This window comes from Bufo gargarizans, chromosome 3, assembly GCF_014858855.1.
Source record: "Bufo gargarizans isolate SCDJY-AF-19 chromosome 3, ASM1485885v1, whole genome shotgun sequence".
Lineage (NCBI taxonomy): Eukaryota > Metazoa > Chordata > Amphibia > Anura > Bufonidae > Bufo > Bufo gargarizans.
In genome coordinates, this window is record NC_058082.1 from 121534939 (window position 1) to 121550892 (window position 15954).

General features: G+C 43.5%; 1 protein-coding gene across 2 annotated transcripts in view; it reads left to right on the forward strand.

The window, feature by feature from the left end:
- The window catches only part of STAT2 (signal transducer and activator of transcription 2), an 88650-nt gene that overhangs the window by 44931 nt on the left and 27765 nt on the right, over positions 1-15954 (forward strand). For both annotated transcript variants that reach the window (XM_044284813.1, XM_044284814.1), the window contains exons 14-19: positions 1692-1748; positions 1839-1922; positions 2572-2670; positions 3526-3661; positions 6023-6072; positions 15084-15178. In XM_044284813.1, coding sequence (XP_044140748.1) covers positions 1692-1748; positions 1839-1922; positions 2572-2670; positions 3526-3661; positions 6023-6072; positions 15084-15178 — 521 coding nt within the window. The remainder of the gene's footprint in view (positions 1-1691; positions 1749-1838; positions 1923-2571; positions 2671-3525; positions 3662-6022; positions 6073-15083; positions 15179-15954) is intronic.

Sequence of the window (15954 nt, forward strand, 5' to 3'; positions counted from 1 at the left end):
GAACATAACAGAGCCTCCTCCATGTTTCACAGTAGGGACAGTGTTCTTTTCTTGATATGCTTCATTTTTTCGTCTGTGAACATACAGCTGATGTGCCTTGGCAAAAACTTCGATTTTTGTCTCATCTGTCCACAGGACATTCTCCCAGAAGCTTTGTGGCTTGTCAACATGTAGTTTGGCATATTCCAGTCTTGCTTTTTTATGATTCGTTTTCAACAATGGTGTCCTCCTTGGTCGTCTCCCATGTAGTCCACTTTGGCTCAAACAACGACGGATGGTGCGATCTGACACTGATGTTCCTTGAGCATGAAGTTCACCTTGAATCTCTTTAGAAGTCTTTCTAGGCTCTTTTGTTACCATTCGGATTATCCGTCTCTTAGATTTGTCATCAATTTTCCTCCTGCGGCCACGTCCAGGGAGGTTGGCTACAGTCCCATGGATCTTAAACTTATGAATAATATGTGCAACTGTACTCACAGGAACATCTAGTTGCTTGGAGATGGTCTTATAGCCTTTACCTTTAACATGCTTGTCTATAATTTTCTTTCTGATCTCTTGAGACAGCTCTTTCCTTTGCTTCCTCTGGTCCATGTCGAGTGTGGTACACACCATATCACCAAACAACACAGTGATTACCTGGAGCCATATATATAGGCCCAATGGCTGATTACAAGGTTGTAGACACCTGTGATGCTAATTAGTGGACACACCTTGAATTAACATGTCCCTTTGGTCACATTATGTTCTGTGTTTTCTAGGGGTACCATCATTTTTGTCCATGCCTGTTTCATGAGTTTATTTTTTTACATAATTCTGTTGAAGCATGGTTGAAAAACAATGTCTGACTTTCATTGGTTAACATTTATAGAATTTTAATTTATTATTACTTTTGTCAGATTAAAGTTATTTCTGTGACCATTGTGACTTTTTCTTTCATTGACCAAAGGGTACCAACAATTTTGTCCACGTCTGTATATATGTGAGTAGTTAGTGCCGCTCACCGCATGGCAGTGCCCATACTTGTCTCCCACAGCCACGGTGCAACAGCGTTCAGAATGTCCTGACGCTATACTAACTGTACATATATAATTATATTATATTTTGTGTTATTTAACAATATGTTAACATTAGCCTTATGGTTGCCTTCAACAGGCGATACGCCTAACTGGCATAGTTACATTTATAATACGCCCATTGAAGACAACCATAAGGCTGATGTGGCCCTCGGAAAAAATGAGTTTGACACCCCTACCACAGAAGAACTCACAGAAGAACTTATAGCACAAATTGCTGGAAAAGTTACTGCTAGTTCTTATCAAAAGGTTTCAGAAGACACAATGCATTGCAGCTTGTACACAGTATTAGGCAGGTGCTTGTAATGTTATGGCTGATCAGTGTATGGCCCCCACTGTAAAAAAATAAAATAATTGTGTACCAATGCAAATTGGCCTGCTCATGCTAAAATGGATATTCTTTTGGCTTCTACTGGCTATATAAGAGGCCTTTCTCTTTTGGTGTTATACTTGGCGTGTAGGCTTAGCACGAGTACTCACGCTGTGAGTCATTTATTATTGGTGTCTATATAAGAGGTCTTGTGGATACCTTCATATACATTTGCCATATTTACCGTGAAAGCTGTGAATAAGGCCTAATAGTAGTAATTTTACAACAATTTAACTGTCTTTCTGTAGACACTGAGAGAACAAAAAGCTGGTGGCGGAGGAAAAGGCAGTAAAGGTGCAAATGATGTAAGTAATAGATGTATAGTTGCGGTACATCAATCTTTTCATCTTATTGTATATATCATTGTTACCATTTGTTTTTCTGTTGTTGTTTAGGGCTTGTTGAGTGTCATGGAAGAGCTTCACATCATTACCTTGAAGACTCAGTTCAACTATGAGGGAGTGAAGTTGGACATAGAGGTACATTAAGCAGGTTATAGAGCAGGAGGAGCTGAGCAAATTGATATATAGTTTTGTGGGAAAAAATACTGAAAAGCTTTTATTTTATACATTTATATCCCTTTTCTTTCTGACTTCAGTTGTACACTGTTATCCGTGATTGGTAGCATGGCCTGATGTAGGAAGCGATCGTCTGGAAGGAAGCGTTCCTTCCTGATAGTCGCCTGTTCATCAGTGAAGGAGACCGCTGCTATTACATGCTGCAATCTCCTCCACAGTATGGGGATGAGCGATCACTAATTCCATCAATCGTCTCAACACTGTTTGCCGGCAGCAGAGACTGTTTAAACACCACGATGATTTAGATGATTTAGATGTCTGCAGAAACAATACTATAACCTGATCAAGTAATCAGCAGCACTTTTACACCCTCAGATAATCACTAACGAGCGCTTGAAGAATATAGTGGTTAGGTTGGTTCCCATTGCATCTGTACTATTATGTGGATCAGATTTGTAGCTAATTCGGCATTATATAGTGATTGTCAGTGTTTGTCTCCCTAGCATACCTATTCCAAATTCTTGATCTCTTTCTTTATAATATATTGTTGTAGCGTTTCTGCCTTACTTCAGGCACCTTTTTAAATGAATGCCTTTGGTGTGTCTTTTAGGCTAGTACTTTGCCTTTTGTTGTGATCTCCAACCTCACTCAGTTTGTACGAGCATGGGCATCGGTATTGTGGTTCAACCTGATTAGCCCTGACCCCAAGGTAAGGATGTCTGTGGCTTATATAGCAAACTATTTACACCACTAATGTTATACCGCAATTATTCTCCAGTGAACACAAACCATTGCTTTCTATAATGGGGAACCCTGCAGGATGCACACTACATATTAACTCTTTGATGCTTGCTTAGAATTGTTAGCAAGCATTGAACTTATAGGGGGTATCTAACCAGTAGAAACCCTATCCATATGCCCTACTAGGTATATGGATGTCACCGCTTAAAGGGGTTGACCACTATGTATTACTAGCTGCACATATGGTGGAAACGGCACATACATGCAGCTAGTAGTAGGCATTATTAAAGCATCTGTCCTGATGTCCAATGGTTTAATATGCCTAATCTATGTTTATTTGAAGATCTGCTTACCTTCTCTCTGGTACCGCGCTCCCAAATTGGCTTTTAATGCAGTTTCATGTCACCTGTCCATCAGCAGCATCCGTTCACTTACACTGGGGACGGAGTGCAGCTGTTCTAGATCCTCTGTCCCAGTGTCAGTGAATGGAATCTGCTGATGAATGAGACTGGTCACATGACTCTCCATAAGCAGCCATTTTGGGAGCGCAGCTGGGTGAATCAGGTAAGCGTACCTGCAAGTAAACATAAATTAGGCATGTTAAACCATCAGACGTTGGCGCTATAATGCCTATTACTATGTGCATGTATCTGCTGCTCCCAGCACCTAGATAGTGGTCAACCCCTTTAAATGTTTCCATTTTGAATCCTGAAGCAAGGACTCTGTAGTTGCTGAAACATGACATTTACTGTAGTCCTCAAAAGCAGTTGATCAGACCCTAATAATGGACTTTGTTGATTTGAGTGCATGTTTTTATTTTTAGGATGTGGCTTTTTTCTCCAAACCTTCAGCTGCTCCATGGATTCTGGTAGCAGATGTGCTTAGTTGGCAATTCTCGTTCTGCACGAAACGGGGTCTGAATGCAAACCAGCTGCAAATGCTAGGAAAGAAGCTATGTGGTAAAGCATTCTTTAGTCATTTCTTTAAATTACAAGGGCGCAGACATATTCCCTGTGCATTTGTGTTCCAAGTATCCGGAATGATATATAGTACTTTCTTGTGGCAGCTCCATCACTGAGGGTCTGACTGTTGGAAACTGGAGCAGAAATGTAATATTACACAGCAGTGATAAAAATCCAAGGGTGGCTGCGCATAGTCACATAGTCTTCCAGAAACACTTTTTGCAGAGCAGGGAAACTCACTCTCTGACGTCCCTAATAGTCCATCAGTGCAGTTAGAATTTCTGTAAATGTTTTAGTATTATAGCGAAACAGAGATATGATTTCTGGATCACTTTAGATCATTTTTGCGCCTTTTTATATAAATTGTCACCAATTTAGCAATCAAATTAAAAACATAAGTAGAGAACGGGAAGAGCAGGCAGTTGGGGGCTGCAGATACTCCCTCAGACTGACGGGAGACATCTGATTGGCTCAGATCATAGTAGGTGAGCCCAGTATACAATAGTCATAGGCACTGGGATTCGCGTCCCCACCTATCCCTTGGTTGAACTTGATGGACGTTTGTCTTTTTTCAACTGTATTAACTATGTAACTGCGAGACACTGGCAAATTGAAGTGTGCAAGCATTCTTCAAGCTGTGACTAAGGGCTTGTTCACACGACCGTTCCGTTTTTTGCGGTCCGCAAATTGCGGATCTGCAAAAAACAGATGCCGCCCGTGTGCCTTCTGCAATTTGCGGAACGGAACAGGAGGCCCATTATAGAAATGCCTATTCTTGTCTGCAAAACGGACAAGAATAGGACATGACTCATAATTTTCGCGGGGCCACGGAACGGAGCAACGGATGCGGACAGCACACAGAGTGCTGTCCGCATCTTTTGCGGACCCATTGAAGTGAATGGTTCTGTCTACGGACTGTATGCGGAACGCAGAAAACGGCCCGTATACGGAACGCAAAATACGTTCGTGTGAACGAGCCCTAAGGCTTACATGCCAAAGCATTGCTGTTTTAGGCTTTGATCTAAATTAAGGCTTTGAACACTTCAATTTTACATGGCCTTAGACTTTGTTGCGTATTGGACTTAGTAGGTCCAGTGTCGGACTGGGGTACCTAGGGACCACCAGTAAAATTTATTTTGGGGGCTCACCGTACGGATACATTAAAATATTATAAATAATCTAACAAGTTTTTTATATGAACATAAGCTGGTTGAGGTGCTGTACATTGAATATATGTATGTAGTGTACTAAATCTAATGTGTTATGTGCCACTTGTGCAGGGGGTGGGAGACTAGGGGCCCACCGGGGGATTCCCCTGTACCCCTGTGGGCCACTCCGAGCCTGAATAGGTCTACTGGAACTTAACCCCAAGAAAACATGCCATACAATGCCATTCTATACCTCTGCTCAATATGACTCATAGAAACATAGTTTGTAAGGATGAAAATAGGCACCCATCCAGTTCAGCCTGTTATCCTTCAAGTTGACTTAGAGGAAGGCAAAAAACCCTCATGAGGTAGAAGCCAAATTTCCTAATTTTAGGGCAAGAAATTCCTTCCCAACTCCAACCAGGCAATCAGAATAACTCCCTGGATCAACAACCCATCTGTAGTAACTCTAACCTGTAATATTATTACACTCCAGAAATACATCCAGGCCCCTCTTTTAGTGAATTTGCCACCTCCTCAGGCAGAGAGTTCCATAGTCTCACTGCTCTTACTGTAAAGAATCCTCTTCTATGTTTGTGTACAAACCTTCTTACCACCATGGATAGAAAAAAAAAATACATCTACAGAAACCAACGGAGAGAAGGAAATAGATTCTGTAGTATGCAGGTTAGACAGAACATTTCTGGCTGCACTACATATATTATTTTAATGACCGGTACACTTTAAATTGTTAATTCTTTTTATGGTATGATATAAAATATACCAGGTGAATATATAGCATTTCTGTGTTTATTTTAGTTATTTCTCTTATTAAAAGTATATTTTGCACCAAGGGGGGTAGCTAAAGGCTCATGGTCCGTAGTGCAAGAGTTTAGCTCTTCCCTCATTGGTTTGTGGCGAGGGACAGAAAAGTACATAGCCTTCGTGCTTCCCGAGGCAAACATTTTAATGGAACCCACTCTCCCTAATGCAAAATTCTTGACCTAATCCCTTCGTTCCAGCCAGAGGTTTAACTTGACCAGCATGCTCTTTCTATAATACTGGTGTCTTCTTATGTGGCACAAGGGTCTTTGGGCCCCCTCAGGCTCCTGAGCCGGGTAGCGACTGCTACCTCTGCACCCCCCTATAACTATGCCTGTGGTTTGCACTTACAAGCAGTTCTTTAACAGTTTGTTTTTTGTTTTGCAAGGATCAGTACTAAATGAGGACAGCATTGTGACATGGAATAAGTTCTCAAAGGTAACTATTAAAAACACTCATAAAATATGAAATGCAGCATGTGAAATATGATAAGCACCTAGGGGCACTGTAAAGGATACCACACCTCGTGCCCGCTTAACGTCACCTACGTCGAGCCCACGAGACACAGTATGGTCACTTGTTACCAAAGCGTGACGTTACGCCCTCCAGAGGAGCAGGTAAGATCAGCTTGGTAAAGTTTACACAGCCACCTCCTGTCCACGTGGGCACAGAGATGCAACAAGCTGAGAGAGCTTTTTCACTGCCGCTGTGAAACAGCGCCTTCTCAGCCCGGGAAATCTGCCACTAGCTTCTCGTTTGATAAAAGCCCGATCCACTAACGGGATTATATAGGGCGAGAAACCAACCCGCGGTAGATTATAACTAGGCCGAAACACGGACGTGGGAATTCGTGATCGAGATACAAGACAGCACATATTATATTTAATCGCCTTGGGTTATAATGGTGGAATAGTCCTTGGCTGCATTTACGTGGGGGCAGTGATGTCAGCTGGTTCCCGGTCTCTCCAAACACATTGTCACGATGTGACCCCCTTCAGAAAAGACCCCGCCCACTGACTTGCATGGGCTTATGACCTGAAGCCGGCCGCTCCCCTCCCCGCCTATGGGTAGGGTCCACTCCTTCTTCTCTGGTGCTGGCAGAAAATGACCCATAAAACCCCTTAGGGCTCATAGCCCCAGACCAGAATGTCGCAGGAAGATGGTTCCAGGCCCAATTGATCCGCCTGGGTTCCGGCTACAACTAGGGTCCAAGCATGGTACCGTTATTTTGTTTCTGTAAGGGAGATCTGTATATCTCCCCTCCCGGGCATCCTAGCATCAAGCCAGGACCACGTTAATGTTTGGCTTTGCCACAGGATCGCAAAAAAAAAACCGAATTATGCCTGGGATGGACGGATGATTCATAATTCCTTATGAAATGTAGGTGCCAACATGTCTGGGAGGTATCATTGATCCTGGGCAGGGCTGAGACCTTCTGCTGGGGGATTTCCTGCAGTTTTAGCTTGCCTCCAACCTGGCTGGTTGTTGTGTGACTTTATCCACCTGGGGCCTCCTTGAAGCCTGAACCCCTGGGGCTTCCTCCCTTGCTAGCTGACAGCAGATGGGTGGTGTGAACATATTTTGCATGTACACTGACTGTGTACATGCCAAAAGGTGAATCAAATGAGAATCAGGGCTGCCAATAAATGGTAATCCATATTCCTCACAGGCACATTTATTAAAACTGGCATTTTAGACTCCGGTCTTAATAACCCTTATACCTAGCGGTGGATCCTCTTCGGCCTCTTCATAACTTCAGTGGATCCTCCTCCACTTCTAAATGTAAGACAGCTCCCTTGCTGTCTTACCTTTAGACCATTTTCTACACCTAAAACAGGCTGTCCCCTTTCCTCTCCCACAACCACTTTTTTAGATCTGGCGTGAGCAGGGAAAAGTCACAGAATCTGCACCAGAAATGCCCCTAATTTAACCCTAATAATTGACTCCTCTAATCCATGAATTTCCGCCAAAAGCAGAAAATGTAAAATTAGATTAAAAAGGATACTTATATGATGGAAATTGTTCCATCATGATGCGGCTGAGTCCCGACCCCCCTCTTTATTTCTAAATATTTTCTGAAAGCAGACACGTGGCACATTGTGTCACAACACTTTATATGCACAGGCACCTTTATACAATTTTGCATAAAAATTGCACAAAAGTTTGTGTTAGTGGTTACCCAAGCAGAAAGTTATACACACCATGCCTCCTAAATGTATATGCACTTTCAAAACCCGTCAATCCAGCAGTGGTGGCCGTGCTTGCAAATTAATGGAAAAAAACGCAGGCCTATGCGCACCTTCATATAGTGTTCAAGCACAGCCACTGCTTCTGGATTGCAGGGTGGTCATAACCTCTGGATACAAGCAGTGTATAACGTGAATCCAGCCAGCAAAGGAGACAATATGGATAATAACATTACATTGTGGCTTGTAATAACTTTCTCTACCTGCTAAATGCCATTTGCTGAAATGAGACAACCCCTTTAAGTGTGTACTCTGCCTTATGCAAAGAAAATTATACTCACCAAAAAACTGTAAAATGTGATGAGCTCATACTAGAGATGAGTGAACTGATTCTAACAAATCGACTTTTCTCATCAGCAGGACTTCATCCACAGGTAAAGAAGCGCCCACCTGCCACTAGATTGACAGGGCTGGACATTAAGCCCGGCCCTGATAATTTCCTCCCTTCACTGCAGCTCAGATTAGCAGAGCAAGGGCTGAGAGTCTTCTTCAGAGATGTGACCGTGCAGGATTACAAATCCCTAAACCTAAAGGGGTTATCCAACCCCTATAATGCCCACCAAAATGCCTGTGCCCCTCACACTGGTTAAACCTACCCTGCTCCCGGCACCCGCGTCACTTTTTATGCCCACATGGCCGCCTCTGCATCTCCCTGTCACTCGGATCAAAACATAAGAGGGGGGGGGGGGGCGCGGTCAGCCAATAGCAGGCCGCAACGGGAACGAGCCTCCCTAGCCTGCTATTGGCTTCCCACCACCCCATTGCTGAATGTTTTGATCCGCTTCTACTTGCATTCCTCATGTAATAACAGTTCTGGAACATCAATTCTTATGACTCTATGTTGTACCATTCCTTTTTTATTTCTACTAAAAGTTATTAATTCATTTTTAGCAGCTTGCAGTAAAGGTACAGATGGGTGTTACCAGTTGAGCATATGTCCCTGAACAGTCTGACACCAACAGCACTGATTAGACAGAGTCAGGCACACCCGCTACTGGTAACACCCAGCAGTACCTTTACTGCAGACTGCTGGCAATTTATTTGTAAACTTCTAATAGAAATTATAAAGGAACGGCGCAACATAGTCTTAACAATAGATGATCCAGAATTGTTATTACATGGGGAATGCGAGTAGTTACTAACGCAGACATGTCAGGAATGCTGACAGGTCCTCCTTAAGTTTGCTCACAGACAGACATGTTGCAGATGTCTTATTGTGGACAGGATGGGGACAGTGACACATGGAAACATTATTGATGTTTGTATGTGTGGGGTGCAAGTATTTGATGCTATGACCAGGACACTGGTGAATGTCTGGGTTGTGGCTGATTAGATTAGCAAGCGTTCATATTCCTAATCCTTTTGTGGAAGTAAAAGAGACCCATTGATCAGAGAGCAGGTATGTCGCTGAAGGGGAAAGTGCGGGCCACTTGTTGGCTACTGTGACTAAAGCACAAATTGGTCCTTCCTGTATAGCCTCAATTAGAGGAACTGGAGAGCAATTAGTAACAGGAGATGAGAACATCTTGGGAGAGTTCTATACTCATTTTGGGGAGGTGTATAAGTCCAGGCTGGTCACTAATGCGTCGGATAGATCCAACTATTTAGAGGGGATTAACATCCCTGTCTTATCTGAGGAGAATATGATGCTTCTTGATGAAGATATAGCTTTAGAGGAACTGGAGATGGCGCTGAATTCCATCCCCAATGAAAAGGCGCCTGTGGGGGATGGTCTCCCTGGGGAATTCTATAAGAAACATGGGGAATTACTACTTCCGCACCTGCTAGCTGTTTTTAAAGATGCATATCGAGAGGGTAGGTTGCCCTGTTCTATGAGAGAGGCGATAGTAGTAGTAATACCCAAGCCCGGCAAGGACCCCTCTCTAGTAGACTCCTACAGGCCCATATCTCTCCTGACAGTGGATGTAAAACTTCTGGCTAAAGTCTTGGCCAATCGTTTAAATAGGGTCATTCAAACTATTATCCACGATGATCAATCTGGATTTATAAACGCAAAAACACAAAATGCAATCGCACTCTGCAACCAGCACTCTGCCCTGCCTTTATGCTGGATGTTGAATAAGGCATTGGTGTACATTTTGGCCAAAGCGTAATAAGCCACTCACCACGTCAAGGTCGCCTTAATGAGTGGTCCCTAACACTAGTTCCTACCTTTTATGGGCCATGACAGCCACATAAAGAAGTATATAGTGGGCTCAGCATGCATGTTGGTATTTGCATCCCTGGATCCGATGAAAGCTGTAATGGTACCGGACGGGGTTAAAAGCAGAGTATGCTTGGCGTGCATGCTGTACCTGCGCTCCCTGGACTTTGTGTGGCTGTCATGGCCCATAACAGGTAGGAACTAGTGTTAGGGACCACTCATTAAGGTGACCTTGACGTGGTGAGTGGCTTATTACGCTTGGCCAAAATGTACACCAATGCCTTATTCAACATCCAGCATAGAGGCAGGGCAGAGTGCTGGTTGCAGAGTGCGATTGCATTTTGTGTTTTTGCGTTTGTATCTGTATTATGCCATAGCAATCTGCACCTGCTAGGGGTTGTGCGGGCTGAATCCCACATATTTTTTTCTTTGTAGTATATATTGGAGGCGTGGCGATCTCCAAGCAGTCATGCACACCTGACCAGTTAGTATGCCCTGGAGGCTGGTTTTAAAGTCAGTATAAAACTGAGTCTGCTTGTATAGCACCTACCAGTAGCCATTAGGCTCCAGGAGAAGTATATAGTGGGCTCAGCATGCATGTTGGTACTTGCATCCCTGGATCCGATGAAAGCTGTAATGGCACCGGACGGGGTTAAAAGCAGAGTGTGCTTGGCGTGCATGCTGTACCTGCGCTCCCTGGACTTTGTGTGGCTGTCATGGCCCATAAAAGGTAGGAACTAGTTTTAGGGACCACTCATTAAGGCGACCTTGATGTGGTGAGTGGCTTATTACGCTTTGGCCAAAATGTACACCAATGCCTTACTCAACATCCAGCATAAAGGCAGGGCAGAGTGCTGGTTGCAGTGTGCGATTGCATTTTGTGTTTTTACGTTTGTATCTGTATTTCGCCATAGCAATCTGCACCTGCTAGGGGTTGTGCGGGCTGAATCCCCCATATTTTTTCAATCTGGATTTATGCCTGGAAAATCTACGGCTTTGAACCTTAGGCGACTATTCTTGAATCTCCAGCTGGAGGGAGGAGACGGACAGGATAGTAAGGCTGCGGTGGTCTCACTTGACGCTGCCAAAGCTTTTGACAGGGTTGAGTGGGAATATCTGTGGGCTGTCATGTCTAAGATGGGCTTCGGATCAGGTTTTTTTAAAATGGGTCAAGCTCTTATACTGTGAGCCCAGAGCCAGAATTAGAGTGAATGGTCAGTTATCACCTGCGATTGCTCTGCAGAGGGGGATGAGACAAGGTTGTCCGTTGTCTCCCTTATTATTTGCGATAGCAATAGAACCATTAGCATGTCTTTTAAGATCTACACCGCTGGTAGGGAGGGCTAGTGACTGGTTCTATGGAAGAACGCGTATCTTTGTATGCAGACGATATGCTGATTTATGTAGGTGATCTAGCTGGTTCCATTGATTCTATAATCTCTATAATATCACAATTTTGTGACCAGTCTGGACTTCTCATAAACTGGGATAAGTCAGTAATCCTCCCAGTATCTTCTCAAGTGCAAGCCCGTCATGCCAATATCTCTGAGCTCAAAGTGGTACAATCGTTTAAATATCTCAGAGTGATAGTATCGATGAACCCTGCAGATTATATCTCTAACAACTGTTTCGGTTCTTTATATGGAAAAATAATAGAGGCAGGATCAGATACAAAATTTTGCAGAGGAATAAAGATGCAGGTGGTCTGGCCTTGCCTAATCCTATGTTATATTTCTTGTCAGCCCAACTACAGCATTTCAAGGGGTGGGGAGTATTAGGCGACCTGGGAGGGAAAAATGGCAGGCTGATGGGGTGGGCTTCGTATAGATCTCCCCCGCTAGCAGCTATAGAAGGAGAGGTAAAAGGAGAAATGGGGGGTATTCCAACTTTACAACTCATGAGGAGGGTATGGAGTAAAGCAAAAACTATCTTAGGAATAAAGGGGTTAATGAACATCTCGCCTCTATGGAACAATTCTGTGCTCCATGAAATAGGTGGCCTGAATGGATTCTCCCAGTGGAATAATAAAGTTATATGGAACTTAGGGCATATTTATTCTAATGGGATCTTAAAGCAATACCAGCAGCTGTGTTCTGAATTTGGGCTGCCCTCGTCACAGTTCTATAGATATCTGCAGCTCAGGCATGCATTGGAAGTCCAATCCAAAGCAGCCCCGGTGACGTTTGTGTCCAATCAAACGTTAGGTGCGGCGGTTAATGCACGATCAGTAAAGGGAGCGATCTCCACGGTATATCAAGCCTTATTAGAGGACCTTCTTAAAGGATATCCCCTTAAAAGTAGACCACATTGGGAGAGGGATGTGGGTGTACTCACGAATGAGCAATGAGCGGAAGTGTTAGACCTCACCCCCGATTTATCTCTTAGTGAAGCGGCGCGTCTATCCCATCTGTACTTAATACATAGGGTGTACAAGACCCCAGTGTTTTTACATAAAATAGGCTGTAGAGATAGTCCGACTTGTCCAAAATGTGGAAGTGCTGAGGCGGATCTACTACATATGATGTGGGCTTGCCCTTCACTGACCTCGTACTGGAGGGCTGTACTACACCTTGTAAACAAGGTATATAGTGCTAGTCTTACCCTAGACCCTAAGCTGTGCCTATTGGGTATTATGCCAGAGGATAACTTGCAATCTGTTATAGCCACTGGAATATGGAGAATGCTATAACAAGCAAGGAAACCGTTGGCGGCAAAATGGATCCAACCAGTGCCTCCAGATATCTCAGAATACGTCGCTAGACTAAACGTGGTGATTCGCCTAGAAAGGGGGATTTATCAAAAAAGGAAGAATCTGTCCAAATTTGAGGCAATATGGGGAAGTTGGATCGATAACTCTGGATGCTGTAGTTCTTGGTTGGCGCTTACAAGAAGTTCTCTATGATTTCGGAGTATAGATGAGAAAGGGGGGGGGGGGATAGTCCTCAATGATTGGTATGTGTGATGTGTATATGCCAAAACTGGTTGTTGGTCGACTTGAAATTGAGATATGGTTGAATGCGGATGTGGATGATTGGTAGACATACTCTATGGGTTTATAGATGACTGGAAAATGGAGACGGGTGATAGTTTGCTAATGGTTATTGCAGTGCCGACACCCCAGGGGTGGAGATGAAGGGAGGTTGATGTCGATGTGTCCTGCTTTTGTAGGGTCTGGGGTTGGGGGAGGGGTTAAAGGGGTTACTTGTTAGTGGGTGGTTTTATTGATTACCATAACAATATCTGTACTGTACGACTTTATGCTTAGTTGTATGTCTTTACTGTGTAGCCATATGCTTTGCAATGTGTCTATAGTATATGCATGATAATGGATGTGCTTTTTGTCAACAAAGTATGTCATAATGATGATAAAAAGTCTGAAAACTGATAATAAAGAGATATCTGATTTAAAAAAAGAGAGCAGGTATGCTTTGTGATATGAAGGGAAGGTGATAACACAAGTCCATGTTAGCCCCCTCCCCTGGTATCATGCACAGCTACAAAGGGAGAGGAGGATCAATGCCTCTCTTTCTCTCCCTGCAGCATGTTCCCCACTGCTCTTCCACTCTTCCACCATGCTGGCTGAGATCAAAGTCACCGAAAGGGGAGGTGGGGTGTGCTTCAATCTGGTCTAGCTCAGGCTGTATAGCAGCTAGAGCTACAAGAATATAAACTTTAAAACAAGACCGGGATCACAGTGCTAGCTGTGATATAACTGGAGCGAGCATGTTTAGAAACCAGATCGGGAGTGAGAGCTGCAGATATATGCAACACCTGACTGTATTGCGGAAAGCATCATAATCTTGATCTAATTTTAGCCCTTATCCCGCTTTTGCACACCACAACATACAGTTACGTCATGGAGTGCTGTACACACTGAGCCCACTCTATACGAATCCAGAGTTTGCTGTATATAACAGCCAACGCCCAGCTGCAATGACTGGGATCGGCGATGACTCTAATACCAGTCATTTAACCCCTCATAAATCTCAGGGTTCCGATTGGATGCGATGATAGTTTGGGGTCATAAGAAAGTTCCCAGGGCTGTCATGTCTAACTACCTGAAAAGTTGTGCATGGGGCACAGCTTCACAGGCAGGCTCTGAAAATCCCATAGACTGCAATACTATTCTATTGTGGTCTATGGGAAAGCGATCAGAAGACTGGCTTGTCCAACTCCATAAGGCAACTAAAAGATCAAGTCCAAAAATTCAAATCGCGTACAGGTATAGCCGTGTCCAAAATTGTCTGAACTATTTAACCATAAAAATATTTTTCCTGTGCAGTGTATACCGTAACAGAAAATAAAAAGAAAATTTGCTTGTCCACCATTTTTGGTCACCTTGTCCTTTCCAAAACTTTGAATAAAAGGTGATCAAAAAGTCGTATGGACCCCCCAAAATTGAACCAAAAAATACAGTACATCCTACAAAATGCTGCTCTGAAGACAGAAATATAAGTTATGGCTGTCATAATATGGCGGTGCAAAGCATATAGGTAAAGCATATTAAAAACGATATAAATGGAATTTTGCCATAATTGTACCACATAATAATATCCATCCAAATACAACCTATGGCAAAAATAAATACTGCAATTAAAAAGCACAACTTGTCCCCCAAGAAACAAACCCCTATACGGCTACGTGAACAGAAAACTAAAAAAAATGATGACTCTTGGAAGGCGGGGAGGGAAAAACTAAAATTAAAAATATGCGGTGTCCCGAAAGGGTTAAAGCATCACAGATGTGATGTGAACATAGTATAAGGGGCATCACTAATCTTTTATCAGGAATGGTTAATGCAACATAATAGTCAGGACAGTATGGTGTGAAGAGGTGTTAGAAAAATCTGGTCATATCATTCAGAGCTGTATGGAGCACTATTCTAGCATGGCAATGATGCAACAGACAGGAATAAATAGAGGAGAATTGGGAGGGCTGGTGGAATCTGAGCTGAATGGTATAAACCTCATACAGTAAGCAAAATGTATTGGGTGTAAAGCAGTTTACAAATCTACTACTTTTACTTATCAATTTTACAGGAAAATATGCATGGTGCATCCTTCACCTTTTGGGAGTGGTTTGATGCAGTTTTAGGTCTTGTGGTAGCACGCCTATTAGACACCTGGAATGATGGGTAAGTCTTAGGATGAGATATATAAAATGTTCACTTTGCTTACGTGAGATAATTAAGTAACCAGTACTGACCACCATCACCAAAAATCAAGTAGCTATTGGTTTTCTGTGACGCGTTGCTTTCATTGGGGGACCCGCACCTACACCGAGAATGGAGCCATTCATTTCTATTGGGCCTCTGCTTTTTCCGTCAGCCCCATAAAAATGAATGAGAGCGGTGGCCACACAAGTGTGATGTGCTCCCATTCACTAGTATGGGGAGAGCGTTTGGCGGTGGCTGGACCCTGGGAAACCCAGGGTCCTGCAGCTATCGCTTTCCCTGTTCCATCCTCAGCATAGGTGGGGGTCTCAGAGGTGGGACCCGCACCTAACAGACAATGGAGGCATATACTGTACTAGCAATGGGAATACCCCTTTAATGATAAATTCAGCCCCAGGTCTTGTGGGATGTTCCCAGTATGAAGTGGTTAGTACGTTCCAAAAGTAGTCCAAGGAAGGATAGCCTGGGAATCGGTGACAAGGCCATAGGCACGTAAGGCTCAGATGTGGGAGGTTGTTTGTCTAGTCTGATCTGGCAGAAGAGCTACTCTAGCACACAGTGCTGATAAAGTTCATGCTGGCTGTGATAGAAATCTGTCAGCGCACACATTGTGTGGTATCTTGCTGTGTAGTTTTCAGTTTTGATGTTGAGTCCTGTTTATGTAGACTGTATACACTTTGCATCTTGGTGGTCTCAATAACTCACTCCTTCTCCCTCTACATTTTTATTTTTTCTCA